Source organism: Lipotes vexillifer, unplaced genomic scaffold, assembly GCF_000442215.2.
Source record: "Lipotes vexillifer unplaced genomic scaffold, Lipotes_vexillifer_v1.1 scaffold1109, whole genome shotgun sequence".
Taxonomy (NCBI): Eukaryota; Metazoa; Chordata; class Mammalia; order Artiodactyla; family Lipotidae; genus Lipotes; species Lipotes vexillifer.
Genome location: NW_006791562.1, coordinates 383,576 through 402,919, shown reverse-complemented (window position 1 = coordinate 402,919; position 19,344 = coordinate 383,576). Strand labels below are relative to the sequence as shown.

The window sequence follows — 19,344 nt, the reverse complement described above, 5'->3', positions numbered from 1 at the left end:
CTCTTTCCCCCATCCTAACATAGCCAACCCCCTTGAGAACCTGGAAAGGATTCAAATGTCCTGGCCTTTGCAGATCCCACGCCCCAGCATGGCAGTGAATTATATCTGAGATGGCTCTGAAAGCTTTCTCTTGCTGGGCAATGGGAAGGATGAAGATGAGGATTGTGAGTGTGCTGACCTCCCCCGATTCATCAGGGACTGTGACATCAAGGGCTGTACACCATGACTCTTCCCTTACTTCTGGAATCTGTTGGGATTGACCCAGGGAAGAATGGGCCGAGTGTCTGACCCGGGGCCTTGCACTCAATTCAGTCCGCAATCAGAACTGCACGTGCTGGAGTCATCACCATCCGTGGAGAGAATCCCTTGCAGGAGTAGCTTTGTTGACAGAATTTATGAATCCATCAATAGCTCTTCAGAAACAATGAGCCTATTTCTTGCCAGCGCTCAGGCTTGAATGTATGTGCTGTGCGTGCTGACAAACATCTTTTACAGTTTATAAATACCATAGCACGTGCTCCCTACTCCAATGGGAATAGATCCGGTTCGCCTGCTGCAGACAAGGCGCAATTTCATCAGATAATTGCTACTGGAAAAAGAGCTCTTCGTGCGCTTCATACATCTGGCCTTGCAGCACCATGGAACTTCTCAATCAAATGTATACTCATGTTGGTAGCTGGCAGGATTCATTTGGAAAGAAAGTTGTGTTCAAATGAAGCTGCACAAAGCTTCAGGAACCATGTTCATTGACTTTTTTTTTTTTTAATGGCGCAGTAAAGTCCATCACTGATACACATGTAGTTGCTTCTCTATCTTTCTTATAAAAGGGCCTCATGATAGCTTCTTACTGTGCAGTGCTTGTAGAACACGCATGAAGCATTTTTACATCCTCACAACCATGATCTTGTTGTTCCGTTTTCATACGTTAAGACACTGAGGCTTAGAGAGGGGAAGTGGCTTCTCCAAGCCCATTCAGAAAGAAATAAGCAGATCTGGAGGCAAACAAAAGGTATTCCGACTCCAGGTCCGATGCTGTCTTCCATCTTCAAAGCCATTGCATCTCGGTGACATTTTCTGTTTTCCAAAAACCCTTACGATCCGCTTAAAAGTTGACCCAACATCAAATGTGATTCTTCTGTCTTAGATTTATATTTCTTAATTTTAAATTAGCTTTGGTGTCTTTTCACACCATAATACTTTATAATTTTTCTACTGACACCTGTAAATGTCTTACAGTCAAATTGTGTTTGATTTCATTAATGTACTGCAATCAGACAGAAAATACCAGGTCCTGCCTGGGTACCACTTGAGATAAATCAAAAGAAGTCTTGCACTAAAATAACATGGAAGACCATTTATGGAGTGCATATTATATGCCAGGCACTGCACCAGATAGTTTATATTGATTAGCCAGTTTAATCCTTACACTATCTCTATGAGAAGGTTGGTGTCAATCCCATGCACAGATGAGAAGTCCAAGACTCAGAGAAGTTAAAGACCTTGTCTATGATTACAGACCAAGCTGGGATTAGAACTCAAGCTTGTCTGGCACCAAAACCCATGTTCTTATCCAACGTTCCTTTCTCCCAACTAATAAGATGCATTATACTCACATACCACTAAAATTAAGGCTTCTTAGTAACAGTGTAACTTTGGTGTAGTTGGCTGAATATTGGCCCCCAAAGATATCCAGGATATCCAGGTTCTCATTCCTGGAACCTGGAACTGTTACTTTACAGGGCAAAGGTACTTTACAGCTTTGATTAAATTGAAGATCTTGACATGGGGAGATTACCCGGAATTATCTGAGTGCATCCTAAATGGAATCACAAGTGTCCTTATAAGAGGGAGGCAGGGAGAAGTGCGACACAGAAGAGAAGGCGATGTGACCGTATTGGCAGAGACTGGAGTAATGCATCCACAAGCTAAGGAAGGCAGGCAGCCATCAGAAGCTGGAAGATACACAGAACGGAACCATGCCGGGAACCTCCAGAAGGAACCAGCCCTGCCAACAATTTTAGGCCCTCAGACTCAGTTCAGACTTGTGGCCTCCAGAACTGGGAGAATGAACTTCTGTTGTTTTAAGCCACCAAGTTTGTGGCAAGTTATCACAACAGCCACAGGAAGCTATTACTCTTCGGAAAATTGTTTAAGCTTTATTTTAGTAAAAATACCTACCTTTATTTGGATGTTGGTTAAATTGAGTAACACCTAATAAATATTTTATCTTCTTCTCTTATCTTCCTGGAAAAAAAAACTGGAGCACAGGCTCTGGACACACAGGCTCAGCGGCCATGGCTCACGGGCCCAGCCGTTCTGCGGCACGTGGGATCTTCCCAGACCGGGGCACGAACCTGGGTCCCCTGCATCGGCAGGCGGACTCTCAACCACCGCGCCACCAGCGAAGCCCAAAACGGGGATTCTTTTAACAGGAGAAGAGAGCTCAGAACAGAGACTGAACAGCTCAGAGGACATAAACGTTCCTTATTCAAGGACAGTCGTAGTTGGTTCCACCCTCAGGGAGTGTGAAACAGGACAAATGAATTTTAAACTGCTGTTGACAACATTTAGGTTAAATGTAAGCTGTAAGGTGTGTTCTCTGAGCCTCTAGAGATTTTTAAATCTGCAGAAAAGTTATGTGTCTCAGGTAATTTGAAGGTCTAAGCAGAAATCATTTCAATTACTTCTTGAGGTTCCCTGCTTTCCTGTGACTCTAACTCATGATTCGTAGAAATTCTTACCTGAACCAGGTGTTTAGAGATGCCAGGTAACTGGAAATTCATGGCTCTGCCATACCTTCTAAGACTGGATCGTTGATAGTACTGAGAAATTACTGTTAATTTTTAGTTTTACTAATGGCTTTGCAATTATGTTTAGGAAAAGTTTATTCTTTTAAAGACACTGAAATACCTATGGATTCAATGATATGACTGACAGTTGCTTCAAAATAACCTGGGAAGGAGAGGAAGTGAGGCGAGGAAGAGATAAAATACGTTTCTTATGAAATGATAACTGCGGATCCCGAGAGTAGGCACACGTAGGTCACAGAGTAGGGAAAAGGAGTTTGAAAGAATTAAAAGATAAAACTGCGAAGTGGCCTGGTCCCACTGGAACGAATGCACCCCGGCGCCTGGGACTGATCAACTCATGTAGGTGCAGTGCCCATTAGGTCAGGTTGCCTGGCTTCCTCTGCCCTCTGTGCCCACTCCACCACCAGCATACCTGTGCAGCGGGTGTTCAGCCACTGACTCAGCCCCCCTCACAAGAAGGGCCCCGCCATCCCACCATGGGGGAATGACCAAGAGGTGACCTGCGTGCATCATGGGAAAGCTGAGAGGCATAGACACAGAAGGCACTGCAGCTTTATTGCTACAGAGGCCTAATGGTGTGGCATGAGTTTTGACTGAAGAGCATAACAGGGACTGAGGTGAGGTCCTGGGGGAAGGAGTCCCAGCTGGCCAAGCCCAGAGGGGAGCCACCAGCTCCACTCACTCCGCATGCGCTCAGGCGGTCTGGCCAGCTATCTCCACGAATTAACATGCGGTACCGGTGGAAACACGAGTCCCGTACAGCTGCGACCTTGAAAGAGCTCAGAGTGTACAAGCATCCAGGTTTGGAAGCTCTTCTTAAGGACCCACAAGCTGAGAGACATTCCTGGATTCTTGTAGAACCACAGGTCTCCCACTGTTTCTACCACTCGGGGGCAGGGAGGGACCCTCAGAGCCTGTTCCAGCTTCTAGAAAACTCTGCCCTGTCAACAAACGTGTCTGCTTTGTGAGTCAGGAGAGGGATGGTACATAAGCCAGCATTTCCCCTTTCCACTCACTTCCTGGAAAAATCAACGTCGGACGGAGTTTATTGCTTTTTATCTCTTCAGATGAACGTGGCCCTGACACATCCTTAAATCCACTCCTGAACCCAGGAGAGCAGGAGGCAGTGCCGTGTTCAAGGCAAAGGCTCTAGAATCCGGCTCCTGGGGTTCTAAGCCCAACTCTTACTCCCTGTGTGAACTTAAGCCATTTTCATGTGACCATGTGTCCTCATTTTTTTCTTTTAATTTATTTATTTTATTTATTTATTTTTGGCTGCGTTGGGTCTTCGTTGCTGCGTGGGCTTTCTCTAGTTGCGGCGAGCGGGGGCTACGCTTCGTTGCGGTGTGCGGGCTTCTCATTGCAGTGGCCTCTCTTGTTGCGGAGCATGGGCTCTAGGCGCGCGGGCTTCAGTAGTTAATGGCGTGTGGGCTCAGTAGTTGTGGCTCACAGGCTCTAGAGTTCAGGCTCAGTAGTTATGGCACACGGGCTTAGTTGCTCCACGGCACGTAGGATCTTCCCGGACCAGGGCTCGAACCCGTGTCCCCTGCATTGGCAGGCAGATTCTTAACCACTGCGCTACCAGAGAAGTCCTGTGTCCTCATTTTTAAATGGAGACAGTAATAAAGCCTTGCTGCTAGGGATGTTGTAAGGAATAAATGAGATTATATAGGTAAAGCCCTTACATAGTAGCTTATTATTATTATTGCTGTTGCTGTTATTATCACTACTATCGTTATTACTATTGCTATTACTATTACTATCTAAGTAGTCTTCAATTACTTTATGACTATTTGGGAAATCTTAAATAAAACTGGGTTCCAAGTTCTACTGCCATGCTTCAAAACTGTATTTATGCCAACATCAAAGGCACTTGGGGAAAAAGAAACATTTTTTTCAATGGGCAGGGGATGACACACATGCATGTAATAAACCTCCAGATTTAAAAATAACTATAAACCCTGTTCAGTGGTATCCATCTCAGAAGTCAAGAAAACATTAGAAGGAGTGATGAGTCAAAAGGTTACCTCCATCAGATAACCTACAGAGAATGTCCTTCTTTCAACAAAACCCATCTGCAAACATAAAAAGTTGGATCATAAATCCACGTGGCTCTTCCATTCAGAAGATCCCATGGAAAGAACCCAGTCTGACAGCATGAGTTAGCGTCGCCATACATCTCCAAAATTAAGATTTTAGCTAAATTCTCTCCACCTGGGATAGAATTGCTGTCACTGCTCTGGATACGAGTATGTGTGTCTTTCGTTATGAGGGGTAGAAACATAAGAGGCGGACATGACTGCCTCTCAGGCTATTTTTAAATGTTGGCTCATTTCACAGCTGCTGGCATAGCTTTGTTCAGTGATTTAAGTCTCACTCCTCTGGCCATAGTGAATCACATCTGTGTTTGTACAGCATTTCTCCTTTCTTCCATTCACTGAATGTACCTCTGCCTGTGAGCAGAAGTTTACTCTGCTCTGCGTAATTTTCAGGTGATGAGGTTTTATCTGAGCAGTAGAAATTAGAAAATATATATTGGAAACGTATCTGTAAGGGCACATGTTTCATGCACCTATGCCAATTTGAGTATGTCCTAAACATGTACACGCAAAATCGGGTTACACTGGACAGTGTGGTTTAATCATGAACGTGATCCTCCCGCTTGCCAACCACTATCAAGTCTACTGAACAAAAGAACTAGCCCACTGCTGATGTATATCCAAAATTCAGAGACACACAGAAAGGGCTCTTTTCTGTGTGTGCCAAAAAGAGCTTTTCCCTCCCAAGCCAATTGTGAATATACTGAAATATACTTACTTGACATAAAAACATACGACCAAGACATTCTCCGTACTGAATTAGGCAGTTTATTAGGCTCCTAATGTCCATGTTTAGAACGTGAACATGGATTGACATGCATTGTCTCATTTTGTGGATCTTACATGCTTGTAATCTTCAGTCAGCTGGGCCTTTGATTCTACTTGTCAGTAATTGACAGTTAGCTCAATGTGAGTAAATGATAAACACAGAATGATACGTAAGCCGTAGCAAGAAATCCCACCCAATACCATCTACCTTTTGTTTTTCAAAAATCATATCACAACTCTCTCTTGTAAAGAATAAATTTCAGAGCAAGGCATTTAATTCACCTCTCTGAAAAAAATAAAGACGTTTCTATCATTTCAGAGCAGTGAAATGTCCAACTATGGCTGAAAAGTACACCCTGAGAATTAAATGATTTTAACAAACCCACTGAGGTTTATAAAGCTGTGTTAACCTAACATCGGTAAAAGGGACACGAGGTACAGGCACAAACATCCCTGCTCATTTTGCCGTGCAATTCTCCAAGGATGCTGTGTTATAAACATCCTCGTTGTCTTCAACGCTTGAAGCGTCTGTGGCATCGGGGTCACTCACCACGATGCCCACAGAAGAGAGACTGGTGAGGAAGGCATGCATCCGCTGGGCATAAATGTCCCTAATGTTAAAGTAAGGGAGCTCATGACACTTCTCTGGTGGGTCCTCACTACACTGGTCCACTTCAATGTCCTTTTGCTTCTGGTAGTACTTGGAAAACTTGTTGAAGATAATGGTGATGGGAAGGGCCACCACCAAGATGCCACAGATGATGCACGTGCTGGCGATAAGCTTCCCAGCCAAGGTGACTGGGTGGGTGTCGCCGTAGCCCACGGTTGTCATGCTGATGGTGGCCCACCACCAGCAGACAGGGATGCTGGTGAGGCTGGACGTGTGGTCATCTTTCTCCACAGAGTAGACAAGCACAGAAAAGATGGAAATGCCCACCGACAGGAAGAGAAGCAGCAGCCCAACTTCGTGGTAGCTATGCCTCAGTGTGGCACCGAGAGACCGAAGTCCTACCGAATGCCGGGCAAGCTTGAGGATGCGGAAAATCCTCATAAGCCTGAGGATCTGGACCACCTTGCCCATGTTTTCAATGTCCTCACTCTCTTCCTTCTTGGTGTCTACAGCCAACGTGGCATAAAAGGGAATAATGGAGATGAAGTCGATTATGTTCAGAGGGTTTTTCCAGAATTTCTTTTGACAGGGAGCAGCAACCAGCCGGATGGCCAGCTCAACGGTGAACCACGCGATGCACGCGATCTCGACGCCTTCCAGCACGGGGTCGTCCACCTCCCCGTCCTCGTTCTGGAACTCCGACATGCTGTGGACGCACATGGCCACAATGGAGGCCAGCACCACGCTCAGGGAGGAGATGGCGATGAGCTTGGCCGACAGGCAGTAGGCTGGGTTCTCCGTGCGAATCCAGATATTCTTCCGGAGCCGACCGAATCGCAGCTTGTCAAACTTCTCCAGCTCCTTCTCGAACAGAGACGACTCTTCGAACGAGGAGTCAGTACTCACATCGTTGCTTTTCTGGTCCCAGTCCTTCTCGTGGTTTTCCTCCTTGCGCTCGTGGTAGCGATTACTGCAGCAGGAATCGAGGAAGAGCTCGTTGATGCCCCAGTACTCGATCTCCTGGCAGAACGAGAACACGCACAGCTCCTCCATGACGTGCAGCTTCCCCGTGTAATAAAAGTTCAAAACGTACCTGAACAGGGAGGGGTTCCGGTCAAAATAGTACTCTTTATCGGCCACGCTGTAGTCATCACACAGTTCCAGGATGGCCTCTTCCGAGTGGCAGCTGAGCAGCTTCCCGAGTCTGGTGTGAGGAAAGCGCAGGAGGGTGCTCTGGTCGATGGACTGTTTAAAGCCCCCCACGTTCAAGTTGACAAGTTCCTTGTCTTGTCCAGGGCGATGGAAAATCTCACCAAACACCATGGTGGATACAGGCAGCGGAGAGCTGGCTGGGAAGGGAGATGGAGTTCACGCTGGACCTGGAAGGAACATAAGACGGCATTTAGCCCTGTCCCATGCAGCCAGCCATGCCAAGCTTATTTTTAAACTCCCCTTTCCAGGATGACGGGCTACATTAAAAGCAAAACAGGGGGCTTCCCTGGTGGCGCAGTGGTTGAGAGTCCACCTGCCGATGCAGGGGACGCGGGTTCATGCCCCGGTCCGGGAGGATCCCACATGCCGCGGAACGGCTGGGCCCGTGAGCCGTGGCCGCTGAGCCTGCGCGTCCGGAGCCTGTGCTCCGCGACGGGAGAGGCCACAACAGTGAGAGGCCCGCGTACCGCAAAAAAAAAAAAAAAAAAAGCAAAACAGGAAACAGGAAAAAAAAAAAGAATACGCTATCCCCTTTTTGATTAGAAGAGAATCGACACAAAACAGGTTTTTGGTTTTCATTTTTTAAAAAAATTGGTTTATATATCCATTTTTTGGAAAAGACTGCCATATAAATTTTATGAACCCCAATTCCTATTTCTCTATTTTTTAGTCATCCAGAATTACCTCCCACTCCCCCAAAAGCAATGCATTTGGGATCACTTACACAATACAAGCATCTCCAGTCTCAACCACAAGGCTTCCTTATTTGGAAACGCTCAATTCAGACGTGACAGGCTATTTGCTGCCCGGCTTGTAGCTCATCTCTCCTGGCCCCTAGGGCTTGGTCGTGCACCCTCAGGTACAGCTCTCTCCTCTGCTCTGCACCTCGTCCACAACCCACACATCCCTGGGGGCTCAGCTCAGCTCTTACTAAAGATGTAGGTTTCCTCTTACGCTCCAAGGTTTCACTCCGTTTCGAAAAAGCCCTATTCCCCACGTTTTGATGTGGACAATCAAAAGGATATAATTATCTCCCTGTCCCTAAGTATCTTAAAAGATATAGTTATACTTCATGGGATGGGGTTTCAGGTACATCCACAAGGGAAGAAACTGACTTAGGGAACCTTTTCAAGTTAACTGCACTATCAGTTTCCTGACACGAACAGGCTCCTCTGCCACCTCCTCCCTCCCTTCACAGTTTCCCACACGCTCCCAATCTATGACACCCAAGTCTATACCGGCCCAGCACACACAGGCTATTTTATTCTTGACGCTAACCAAGATGTACCAGAACCATTTCTCAGAGAGAAAAATAATAGATTTTGACCATCATCCAATAGAATGACGCTTCCTCAGAGCCAATGATGCAAATAAAAGAAAGGTAGGAAACTGTCATATACTGAGTTCCAACCGAGTACTAGCAGATGTTTTGTTTTTATTACGTCTTTTAATCCTTCCAGTACTATAAGGTAGGTGTATAGGAAAACAGATACTCAGAGAAGTTGAGTAGAGCCATGATTTAAACCCAGGTTGGATTAACCCCCAAGCCCATGCTATTTCCACTACACACATCCCCCCCATCCCTTCCTATTTTTTTTTCCTCATTATAACCTAATAACCCAGTGTGGGAAGTGTTATAACAGAAATGAGTCAAGCATCTTTGGGTTTATTGAGAGAAGAACAATGACCTCTGTCTGGAGAAGCTTCATGGCAGAGGTTCTATTCAGGTCAAATGTTAAAGGTTTAAGCAGAGCTGAGCAAAGAGGGAAAGGGACATTCCCAACCGAGGGTATCAAAAGGTGGGCACAAGCCAGACTGTAAAGAGACTTGTGTATCTATCTAAAGAGTCTGGACTTGATCCTGTAGGTAAGACCCCACCAAATCCTCTTAATCAATAAGTGGACGTGGCTATATTTGTGACTGTAACTTGGAAAGACCCCACTGACAGCAGGAGGGAAGACTGCTGGTGGGAATGGCTGGAGTCAAGGAGGTACGGCTTCAATAGAATAGGTGAGAGGACCCAAACTCATACAGCAGTGGTGTATATAAAGTGACAAATTCAAAAGCTTATAAAGTGGAATTGACAGGACTTGGCGGTTGATTGGAAGGAAAAGATAAGGAAGTGGAAAGTCAAAAGGAGGATGTGTTTTCTACTCTGCATTACTGGGTGACATCATTAGAGGAAACACAGAGGTCAAGTAGGAATTTCTTGCCCTCATGTTTATGGAAAGGCAAATCTGTCGGCGAGACGAGAGATTCCCCCTCTGAAAAGGACGCAGCCTGAAAACACAGCCCTCTGCCATCCACCCTAGGAGGAAACCTAGTGGCATAAGGAATACATGGCCATTTGCTCTGGACTCACCAGCACTGAATGTGTTCCCATGAACCCAGAGACCTCAGCCTGGCATGGCAAAACGCTTCATAGATTTGCTGACCTCTTTAAAAGACTTGATTTTTTTCTGCCTCTGCTTTCTATTTTTAGTTAGCGATCTTCTCTGAAGGGCTTAAATCAGAGCTTACGGCTTGGTCCAAATATTCATGGAACCTCAGACAGCTTCCAGAGGCTTTCATAAGCCTCTGAAAGCAGGCTTATGCTCATGGCAAGTAGAGTAGTAAAATGTTCCAAGGAACTAGTTTTAGCTAAGCTAGCGTTAAGGCTGTAAAGGACATTATCTCCTGGTGGATTATTTTTTATCTCCTTGGCTCTCCTGGAAACCCACAATGGTAGAAAGCCACTGTCTGCTTTCATGATACTACCTGCGCAAGTCAGTCTCAATCAGAGAGTGTGCCATCCATTTCCTAACTGTTTCACAGTCACTTCTCCAAAGAACAATGTTATCAACCATAATATCCGTCTTCTTGCTCTGTCCTCCTTGCTTTGTATTGACTCCATGCCAGTAAAAGAGAGCCCGTTCTGAGGTCCGCTCATTCCTCAAAGTCTAATCACAAAAGCAACACACATCATAAAACCAGGGATCTCTTGTTGTGGGTCTTTCAGAAAAAAGAAAAAGGAAAGCATCTCTGGATCAGATCAAATGCTTCAGCTCAGAGGGCAAGATGAGATTCCCTACGTCACGGCGGCCAGAGTACAGTGTTGATTTCTTTGGCTGTGTCTGGCCCATAGCAGCCTATGGAGGGCAGGCAAAAAGAAGACGCCCACCTTTACAGACTGTAGCAAGGTTCCCTTACATACAGCTAGTCCCTGGCCAATTACAAACAGTCCTTATATCCTTTGCTCCTCACTATTACTTTGGGATTTTGCAGACGAGGAAGCAGGATCAGAAGAGATGAATGGGCATCATGCAGCTATTAAGGGTTAGAGCAAAACCCAAGCCAGGACTCCTTAGGCCAACCCCTCTGCTCTACAGCGTGCTGGCTCACACATCCAAAGTGGCATAAGAAAAGCAGATACTGAACATCATTATTTACAAGATTCCTATATTCAGGCCATCATTTAATTAACAGCCATCATTTACTCCCATTCAGAAAATAGTTGCTGCATCAAAGCTATATCTATATATATTTAATATATATTTTTATATAGTATATATTTTACATATGAAGTTATATGTAAATGTACATATAAAGGGATGTATATTTTATACACATACACCCACACTTAGTGTGAATCATATATATATATATATATATATATTTAACTATGCACACACTAAATAAAAACATGGGTCAATTCCTCTATAAGTGAGACAAACTTCTCTAATTGTGACTAAAAATATAGAAAAAAATAACCAAAAAATTTTTGATTACATAAAAGTAAAATTTTTGGTATGGAAAACATGCCATAAGCAATGTTAAAAAAGAGAATACGGGGAAAAATATTTGCCACTTACATCACAGACAAGTGGTTAATATACCTAGCATGTAAAAAGCTTTAGACAGAGAAGAAAAAAGAGAACAACAATATAGAAAAACGGACCAGATATGAACAGACAGTTCACAGAAAAAAATGCAAATGGGTCTTAAAACAGGAAAAAAAAAATGTTCTACCTTGCTCATAGTAAGATAAATGCACATTAAACTTATGGTGCAGTATCATATCCAATACCAAAATGGAAAAAGATATATCCAAAAATTGGACTACATACTCTATTATCAAGTATATGGGGAAGCAAACACTTTCACAGACTGGGAATACAAATGAAAGGGAATCTTATGAAGGGGAATTTGGACATATCTAGCAAAATTGCCCACAAAATAGGAGGAAATATTTGCAAATCATATATCTGATAGGGGTCTAGTATCCAGAATAGGATTTTAAAAAAAAACTCTTACAACTCAACAGTAAAAAGACAAATGGGCAAAGGATTTTCTAGACATTTCTCCAAAGATATATAAATGACCAAAAAGTCCATAAAAAGATGGGCTTCCCTGGTGGCGCAGTGGTTGACAGTCCACCTGCCGATGCAGGGGACACGGGTTCGTGCCCCGGTCCGGGAAGATCCCACATGCCGCGGAGCGGCTGGGCCCCTGGGCCGTGGCTGCTGGGTCTGCGCATCCGGAGCCTGTGCTCCGCAACGGGAGAGGCCGCAACGGTGAGAGGCCCGCGTACCGTTAAAAAAAAAAAAAGTCCATGAAGAGATGCTCAATATCATTAGTCATTAGGAAAATACAAATCAAAATCACAATGAAATACCACTTCACACTACTAGGATGGTTATAATCAAAAAGTAATAATAATACAATATTGTATTGTGTTATAATACAATAACTGTTCGTGAGGATGTGGAGAAATTGGAACCCTCAAGCATTATGGGTAGCCATTTTGGAAAACAGTGAAAGAATGATAGAATTAAAATCTCACCATTTTGCAACTCTTAATGAAATAACGGATCTGGGCAATGATCATAAATGGCTGCTAAAACCCAGATAAAAAGCTGATGGGGAGCTTCATTACTGGTAGATGAGAGGAGCAATACCTGAACCCGTTGATCAAGCCTGGTGTAACAAAAAGAGACAGAAAGATAGGATGTGCCCCCTGATGGAAATATATACACAATTCTGAACTATACCAGCCCCCAAAACGTCAGACCTGAATTTGATCTAGCCTCTAGATCTACCAGTTGAAGTAAAATAGAGACTTCAGAGAAACATGTTCAAAGACACTACAGGGATGCAATCAGCAAAAACTGTGGGAAAATTATCCAGGACAAAGGACATGGATCAAATACATGACATATCAAATAATCCAGCATGTGGCTTTGTATGGATACTGACTTGAGCTAGCCAAATGCTTTTAAAAATACATATGAAAATCAGGGACATTTGAATGCTAAACTAGACACTTGATAACATAAAATAATAACTGTCAGTTTTTCAATGTGCTAATGGTATTGTAATTATGCTCTCAAAAAGAATCTTTATCTTTTGGAAATATACACTAAGATCTTATGGATAAAATTATACTACATTTAGGATTCATTTCAAAATAATCCATTGATGTGGGGTTGGGGGGGACAGGGTGGAGGCACTGTCATACAAGATGGCCATGAATTAGTAATTACGACAATCGTTGCAGCTGAGTGATGGGTACAGAGGAGGTTAATGCATTATTCTATTTTTGTACGTGTTAAAGTTCTCCATCAACAATGTTTTAAGAAAAATTTACTAAGCACCTTTTTGAGCCATGCACTGTGGTAAATGCTTTCATATACACTATTGTGCACCTTTTAACTCCCAGAATCTCAAGCAGGACCTCAGTGTAAGCATCCCTGAATGACTGAATCATTTCATTTAATTCTCCCACAGTCCTAAGGGGTAGATCTTATACCCCATGTTGCAAACAGGGAAATCTGAGGCTCATAGTTTAGCCAACATTATACAGTTTTTATAGGGCAAACTCCTTCCAGTATGCCTCAAATATGAGTATTTAATTTTTTTTAAGTGGGAGGAAGGAGGGACTGGTTGATCTTCAATTTTACATATTTTATCAGTCATCCTCATTAATGAATGCTATATTCTTTGGTAGGAGATTTGGTACTAGCATGCCAAGGACACATGTGGTCTCAAATCAGGCACATCTGTGGGTACCAAAGGCATCTGGCCGCAAGGTAGAAAAATCAAATGCTATTTTCATTCTCTTCCCCAAGAAGAGCTTCGGTTCATTGTATCAATCCTCCTGCCTACTATCAACCCAAATCACTCACGGTGAGAACACCATATACTGTATGTGGCCACCTTGTTCCTCTTGGTATTTGTAAGATTGAAAAGAAAGAACAGATGTCAAAAATCCAAGATATTCTCTGGCAGCTTAAAAGAAAAACTACATTGATCCACTTCTCTCCAAGTGGCACCCATAAAGCCTTTCCAAAGCCATTAACCTCTTACCACTCTCTTTGCCTCATGCTTTCAAAATCACTTTAAAAATACTCTCAAAACTGTGTCTTTTCAAGGGTGAGACATATACATGCACACATGTGCGTGAGTGGCTTTGATAATGCATTTGATTTGCTCAGAAAAGTAACAAAAGCAAAACAAATACAAGCCACTTGTACTTGCTTTATTGGGCAGAACCACTTTTTAAAATCAATTCCATAAAAGTAAACAGAAAACCTTGATTCTTTTTTCCTTTCCACTTGTCCAAAATCTACATTAGTCCTATCATGAAATCCAAAAAAAAAGGGGGGGGGGCATTTTTCTGCATTAATGCTGCCATCTTTTTGGAACATTCTTCTGAAAGAGCTGTATTTCATTCTATTAAATTTAAAAGAAAAATAGTTTATGTTTTTAAAAAGGGTAGGTCACACTAAATTGTATTTCTGGCCATGCCATATGAGAATATTCCAAGTAAAACGAAACAAATGTAAACAGACTTGAAAATCTACATTCAATCCACACCCAAGTATTGAGCATCCTCTCACCAGGAACCTTCCCTGGTGATGATTTTCTCCTACAGCAAAAGCTCCCCGTGCACTGGGGTGGGTAATGTGTAAGGAAAAGAAAATCAGAAGTCAATGTGGGGCCATAGAGGAGCAGAGAGTATAACGAAACGTCAATGGCATTGCACGGTCCACCCTGACTGTGAATTTGGAAATGGAAATATGCTAGTGGTCCTTGATTCAGGCCTCTGTGAATCAGAGCATTTTTACAGCAGCTAAAATAGCACAATCCTGAGAAAGTAACAGCTGTTTATGAGACATTTAGGAGGACCTGTCCAGAGCCAGAGTACAGGACACACAAAACTTCAAAGAGCTTGCTGGATTTAAGTCTTTGTTTCCAGGGATCAGCATTTCCTGGGCATCCTGAGCCTTCTACATGGAGCCAGTCCCCCCAGTAGCCTTCCAAATGGTTCTTCCCAGACCAGTGAGGAAGCCTGGATATGAAGTGTGATTCCCACTGGCCAAATAAACGGCAAGGAAACTCCCTCCTGGTCTGTTCCACATCTGACATGTTCCAACAGCATTAAGTGCAGCTGACAACACACCAGTGGCATAGGTCCCAGGTCACCATAATTCAGAACATTCATCACCTAAACCCAACTTTTAAATGTTGAATTGAAAGAAACGAACCCACCAGGTCCCCTTATCTGTGCTGAACTGTCAGAAGCAACTAAAGAATACAGAAAAATGTCAAGACTCCAGAAAACTTGTGCTTGAGCTGCCACTCCCCAGCTACATGACCTTGGGTGGGAGATTCTTGATCTACAAAAGATGATGTACACACCTTGATGATACAATAACAAATGCAAACGTCTTTTGAAAACACAAAGCATAAGATACATGTAAAACCTTATTCCAAAAATAAGACATTAAGGTAACAGTATCCCTACCTCCCCTTTCCTGCCCCTACTTACTCCCTTCCCTCTCTTGCCCCCTCCACCTGGACCAGTCATATTAGAGTGGTACTGATTCCCTCTGGACTCTATTTAGTGTGGCCAATCCCCTCTGGAAACTCCAGGGATCCCTGTAATCCACGCAGCTCATCTCCAAGCAGGAGGGCTGCTCAGAGGGCTGATTCAGAGAGACAAAAAGCCAGAAATCTCTCCTATTTGTAAAAAGCAAAGAACCCCAGGTGAAAGATTTTCAACCAGAAACAGGAAAAATGTGGACTTAGACCCAAGAGGGGAGCCTTAACTCTGCAGTAGCTCCATCTGAGTCCCAGCTCCACCTGAGTCATGTTACACGGAGGGACGCACATACAAACGGCTGTCAGAGTGACATTCTGGTGTCCAGAAGAGGGAGTTCTGGAGCATCTGAACGCACCTACGCCAAATTAATAGTTCACCCCTGCCCCTGCTTGCCGGCTCTGCTCACCTTTTCCCACAGCCCTGCAGGTGCATTTTTATTTGAGCCCCTACCACAAGGGATTATAGTGTTTTTACAGTTCTCTATCCTCCACAAGTCTGACCACGGCTGTCACTAGACTCCAAGCTCTTCTGCAGAGGGGACCATGTCTCGTCATCTCCACAGCCCCTTATGCTAATTGCTGTCCACCGTCTAGTGAAAGACACTTTTATCTGGAAGAATTAACAAAAACTATCACTGTTTTTGTGAAAGAGGCAGCAGAAGGATCTAGATCAGGCATGGTGAAATGAAATGCTTCTAGTGGCCAAACAAAGAACTTACACAAATGAAGTGGTCAGGCTGGGGACTGTGGTGAACCACCCATGCTCGTCTAAGTGGCAAAGCCTACTCTCAGCACCAGAGTCCTTTGTGGGAACAGAGGGCCAGTCTGGGTGTATCTTACAGTGTTCCCGGAAAACCCAGAAATCCTGCTTTTTACGCGGTATATCTCAACTGTAGTCAGAATTGATCCAAAAAGTTTTTAACATTATGTGGCTCAAACAAAAATGTACCCCCGGGCCAGGCACTGCCAATAAGCCCTCAGTCGGTGACCTGAGTGAGATTCTTACCAACCCCAGGTCTACGCCCCGATTTCAAGCCAGACTGACTCAAATGGACACAAACGGAACCTTGTCACAATAACAGTAGTGTCACTCCCTCAAGTCTGAACTACAAACAACAGAAGGGGGTGAGCCACATAGACGACAGAATCTTCCATAGTTGACCTGCCATGTCCCCCAGGACAACTGCAGCCCCATCCTTCCAGGCTGGCACTCTCCCTTTCTCCCTTAGTCATGTGCCCCAACTGCCCAGTGGATTTTACAGTCGGAAGAGTCTCCCTGATGTCTGACTTTCATTTCTGTCACTGCACTGTAAGGCTTGTTCTCCCCTTCCTTTGATAAGTAATGGTGTCAGAGAAAACGTCAGAGAGGCAGCGCTTACCCCTGTGGTGCTGATGTCACACACTCTGCCCTCATCCTGCCCAGTGGAATGTCCATCGTCATCCAAGAAGCTCCGCCCTTCCTCCTTCACTGGAAAGTGTGGTGCACAGAGGCATTTAGTGGCCAGAGAAGAATCCTGTTCTCTGGTTGTACTGGCCAAAGCAGTCGCTGGGAAATCACTCTCACCTGCAGAAGAAAGCATGAGTCAAGCTGTAACTCCAAGGGGAAAACACATACAAGAAGTTTTATCTCAGACTCATTGTTCTGGGTGTTTCACTGATTAGACCCATATCTCAGAGCCCCATCTAACGCTCAGGGACCCGTCACTCCCACTGGACACGTGGCTACAGAGACATCAGGAAGGGATTCACAACCACTTTCAGGCCCCAGGACTCTCAGATCTTGACTGGAGTGGACACGTGGGGCATCTCCACTGACCCCAAGGTCGGGAAAATGTCCAAGGATAAAACGAGGCATTAGAATTAGGGCTGCAGTCACCTCCCAGGCAGCTTCTTCCAGGAGCATGATTTTAGCTAATTCATAATATTAGCGAATTCATCAAGGATATACTTATAAACCTCTACATGAGTACCTTTAATCCACATTAGAGACCAAGTTCTGAGTGTGACTGTGCTAACAGAATGAATACCGCCGCTCTAATTTGAAATCAATAGGTTTCGAAGGCTGGCCAAATTCCATTTTGCTTCATTTGGCCATTGTCATATTTCACAGATCAGAAATGACTACAGGTGTTAGATCAAAGTTCTCTAGTTGTGTGTGTGTGTGTGTGTGTGTGTGTGTGATGTATGGGGGAGAATTAAGTTTGTATCAAAACAAATCTAAGGACAAATTTCAATTTTTCGCTCTGAAAAAAGTTAAAGAAAGTCAAAGAAAACCTGCAGTTCCCAACAAGATAAGCCTTGCCTCACGGTGGCGCAATTCCCGTGGATTTATACTAGTATCTAAGCATCTGCCCATTGGTTTTCGTGTTTTCCAATCAGTGCTATAGGTTCAAAGAGGAGGAGGAGAAGATAAAGGACAGAAGATTGATTCTGAGCCGCAGGAGCTGAAAGCAGTGCCTCCAGCTGTGGCCGTTACTACAGACCTTCATTCTAGGTGAAGCTCTGCCCGGCCTCATCCAGGGCACTGGGATTACAACAAGACGCAGTGCCTGCTCTCAACCCTAACCCCAGGAGCCCACAGACCCCAAGCCAAACAACAAACAAGTGGAGGTGTCCTAACCAACACCCAGGGGGCCTTGAGACGGCGCAAAGCAGGAACGGTTTCCAAGCCGGTCCCAGCAGTGGCCAGAGCAACCGTTCGGTGAATTTCCAGCTCCAACAGAGATGATAACGAGGAAGGATGCAGAGAAAACTGCAGCATTACCCAGACTGAACTTCTGAGATGGGGCACGCGGCAAGAGAGGGAGGGAAATCTCAACAGGGATAAATAAGATCAATTCAGGAGCTAACATCCTCCTCCCCCTTCCTCTCCCCAACAGACTCCCAGCAGCACCTCAGAGGGTTAGCCCCGGACTCTCGTGTTTCACTTGAAATGCAGAAGTGTTGTGCTTTTTTTAAAGGATACAGCACATCTATATAGGCTTCCTTTCCCTAGCAGACGCCTTTCCAAATGTAGCACATTTTAAAGAAAGGTAAGATTAATCTGGCTAGGAGATAATCAATTAACTGCAAACAGCTTTGATATGACTATATTAATTACTGAAGACAAAAATTAAGAAAGTCCTTAGGCTATTCAGCACTTCTAAGAAACCCCAGCACTGCCGGGCACTGGCTCATCACCCAGAAGGATGGGGCTGGCCCAGGGACAGACTGTGAGATTAGCCAAATATACCTTTCTTACAAAAACTGATGCCCAGTGGGCATGAATGTCTGATGCACGAATAACATCCCAGGCTGTCTTTTTCTCTCTCCTTCCCCCCAAACTCGGAATTCTTGTGCCTTCCCTCATTTCCCATCACCGTGATTTCTGTCCAAAAAACTGGATTTTTGGAAAACATGTAAAATTAGTACCTCTCTACGTGAATTTATGTCAGTTTACTCCCTCTTAGGGCATTCACACACTAGGTGTGACCTCGCCACGTAAAACGGTAACTAGCACTTTCCGAGTCCCTACAACACACCAGGAACCTTCCCGAGTGTTTCACACACATCACCTCCCTCCTCAACCACCGTAAGGGGTAAGTGCTGATATTCCCATTTTATAGGTGGGACATTGAGGCTCAGAGAAGCTGTCTGCCCAAAGTTCCACACCTAACGAGTGCCAGAGACAGGAGTCAAGTTCAGGGAGGTCTGCCTGATTTCAATTAGTGTAGAAAATCAAGGTCCTCTTTTAGCTGTTGGGGAAAGTTAAGAAAGGGTTGGTAGGGATGGCAGAACGTGGCCCAAACCAGGAGGTTTGGGGGAAAGAAAAATGTGTACATCCAACACGTTCTCTCCTTCCTGCTTAACAATGCCACCAAATGGTTCTGTTTCTCTGTGTTCCTATCATCCGTATCAGTGTGCAACTGTTCAAAAAAAAAAGACTGGCTCGTTTGTGATTTAGCACTTAAGCAGGTTTCTGACTGTGCTCCGTGATTCAGCA

General features: G+C 44.4%; 1 protein-coding gene across 1 annotated transcript in view; it reads right to left on the bottom strand.

The window, feature by feature from the left end:
- Positions 1 to 5,657: 5,657 nt before the first annotated feature.
- The window catches only part of KCNS3 (potassium voltage-gated channel modifier subfamily S member 3), a 33,590-nt gene continuing 19,903 nt past the window's right edge, over positions 5,658 to 19,344 (bottom strand). Inside the window, exons 2-3 of the mRNA XM_007464463.1 lie at positions 16,742 to 16,926; positions 5,658 to 7,666 (exon numbers count right to left, since the gene is read on the bottom strand). Of these exons, the coding sequence (XP_007464525.1) occupies positions 6,135 to 7,610 (1,476 nt within the window). The 5' untranslated portion in view covers positions 7,611 to 7,666; positions 16,742 to 16,926 and the 3' untranslated portion in view covers positions 5,658 to 6,134. The remainder of the gene's footprint in view (positions 7,667 to 16,741; positions 16,927 to 19,344) is intronic.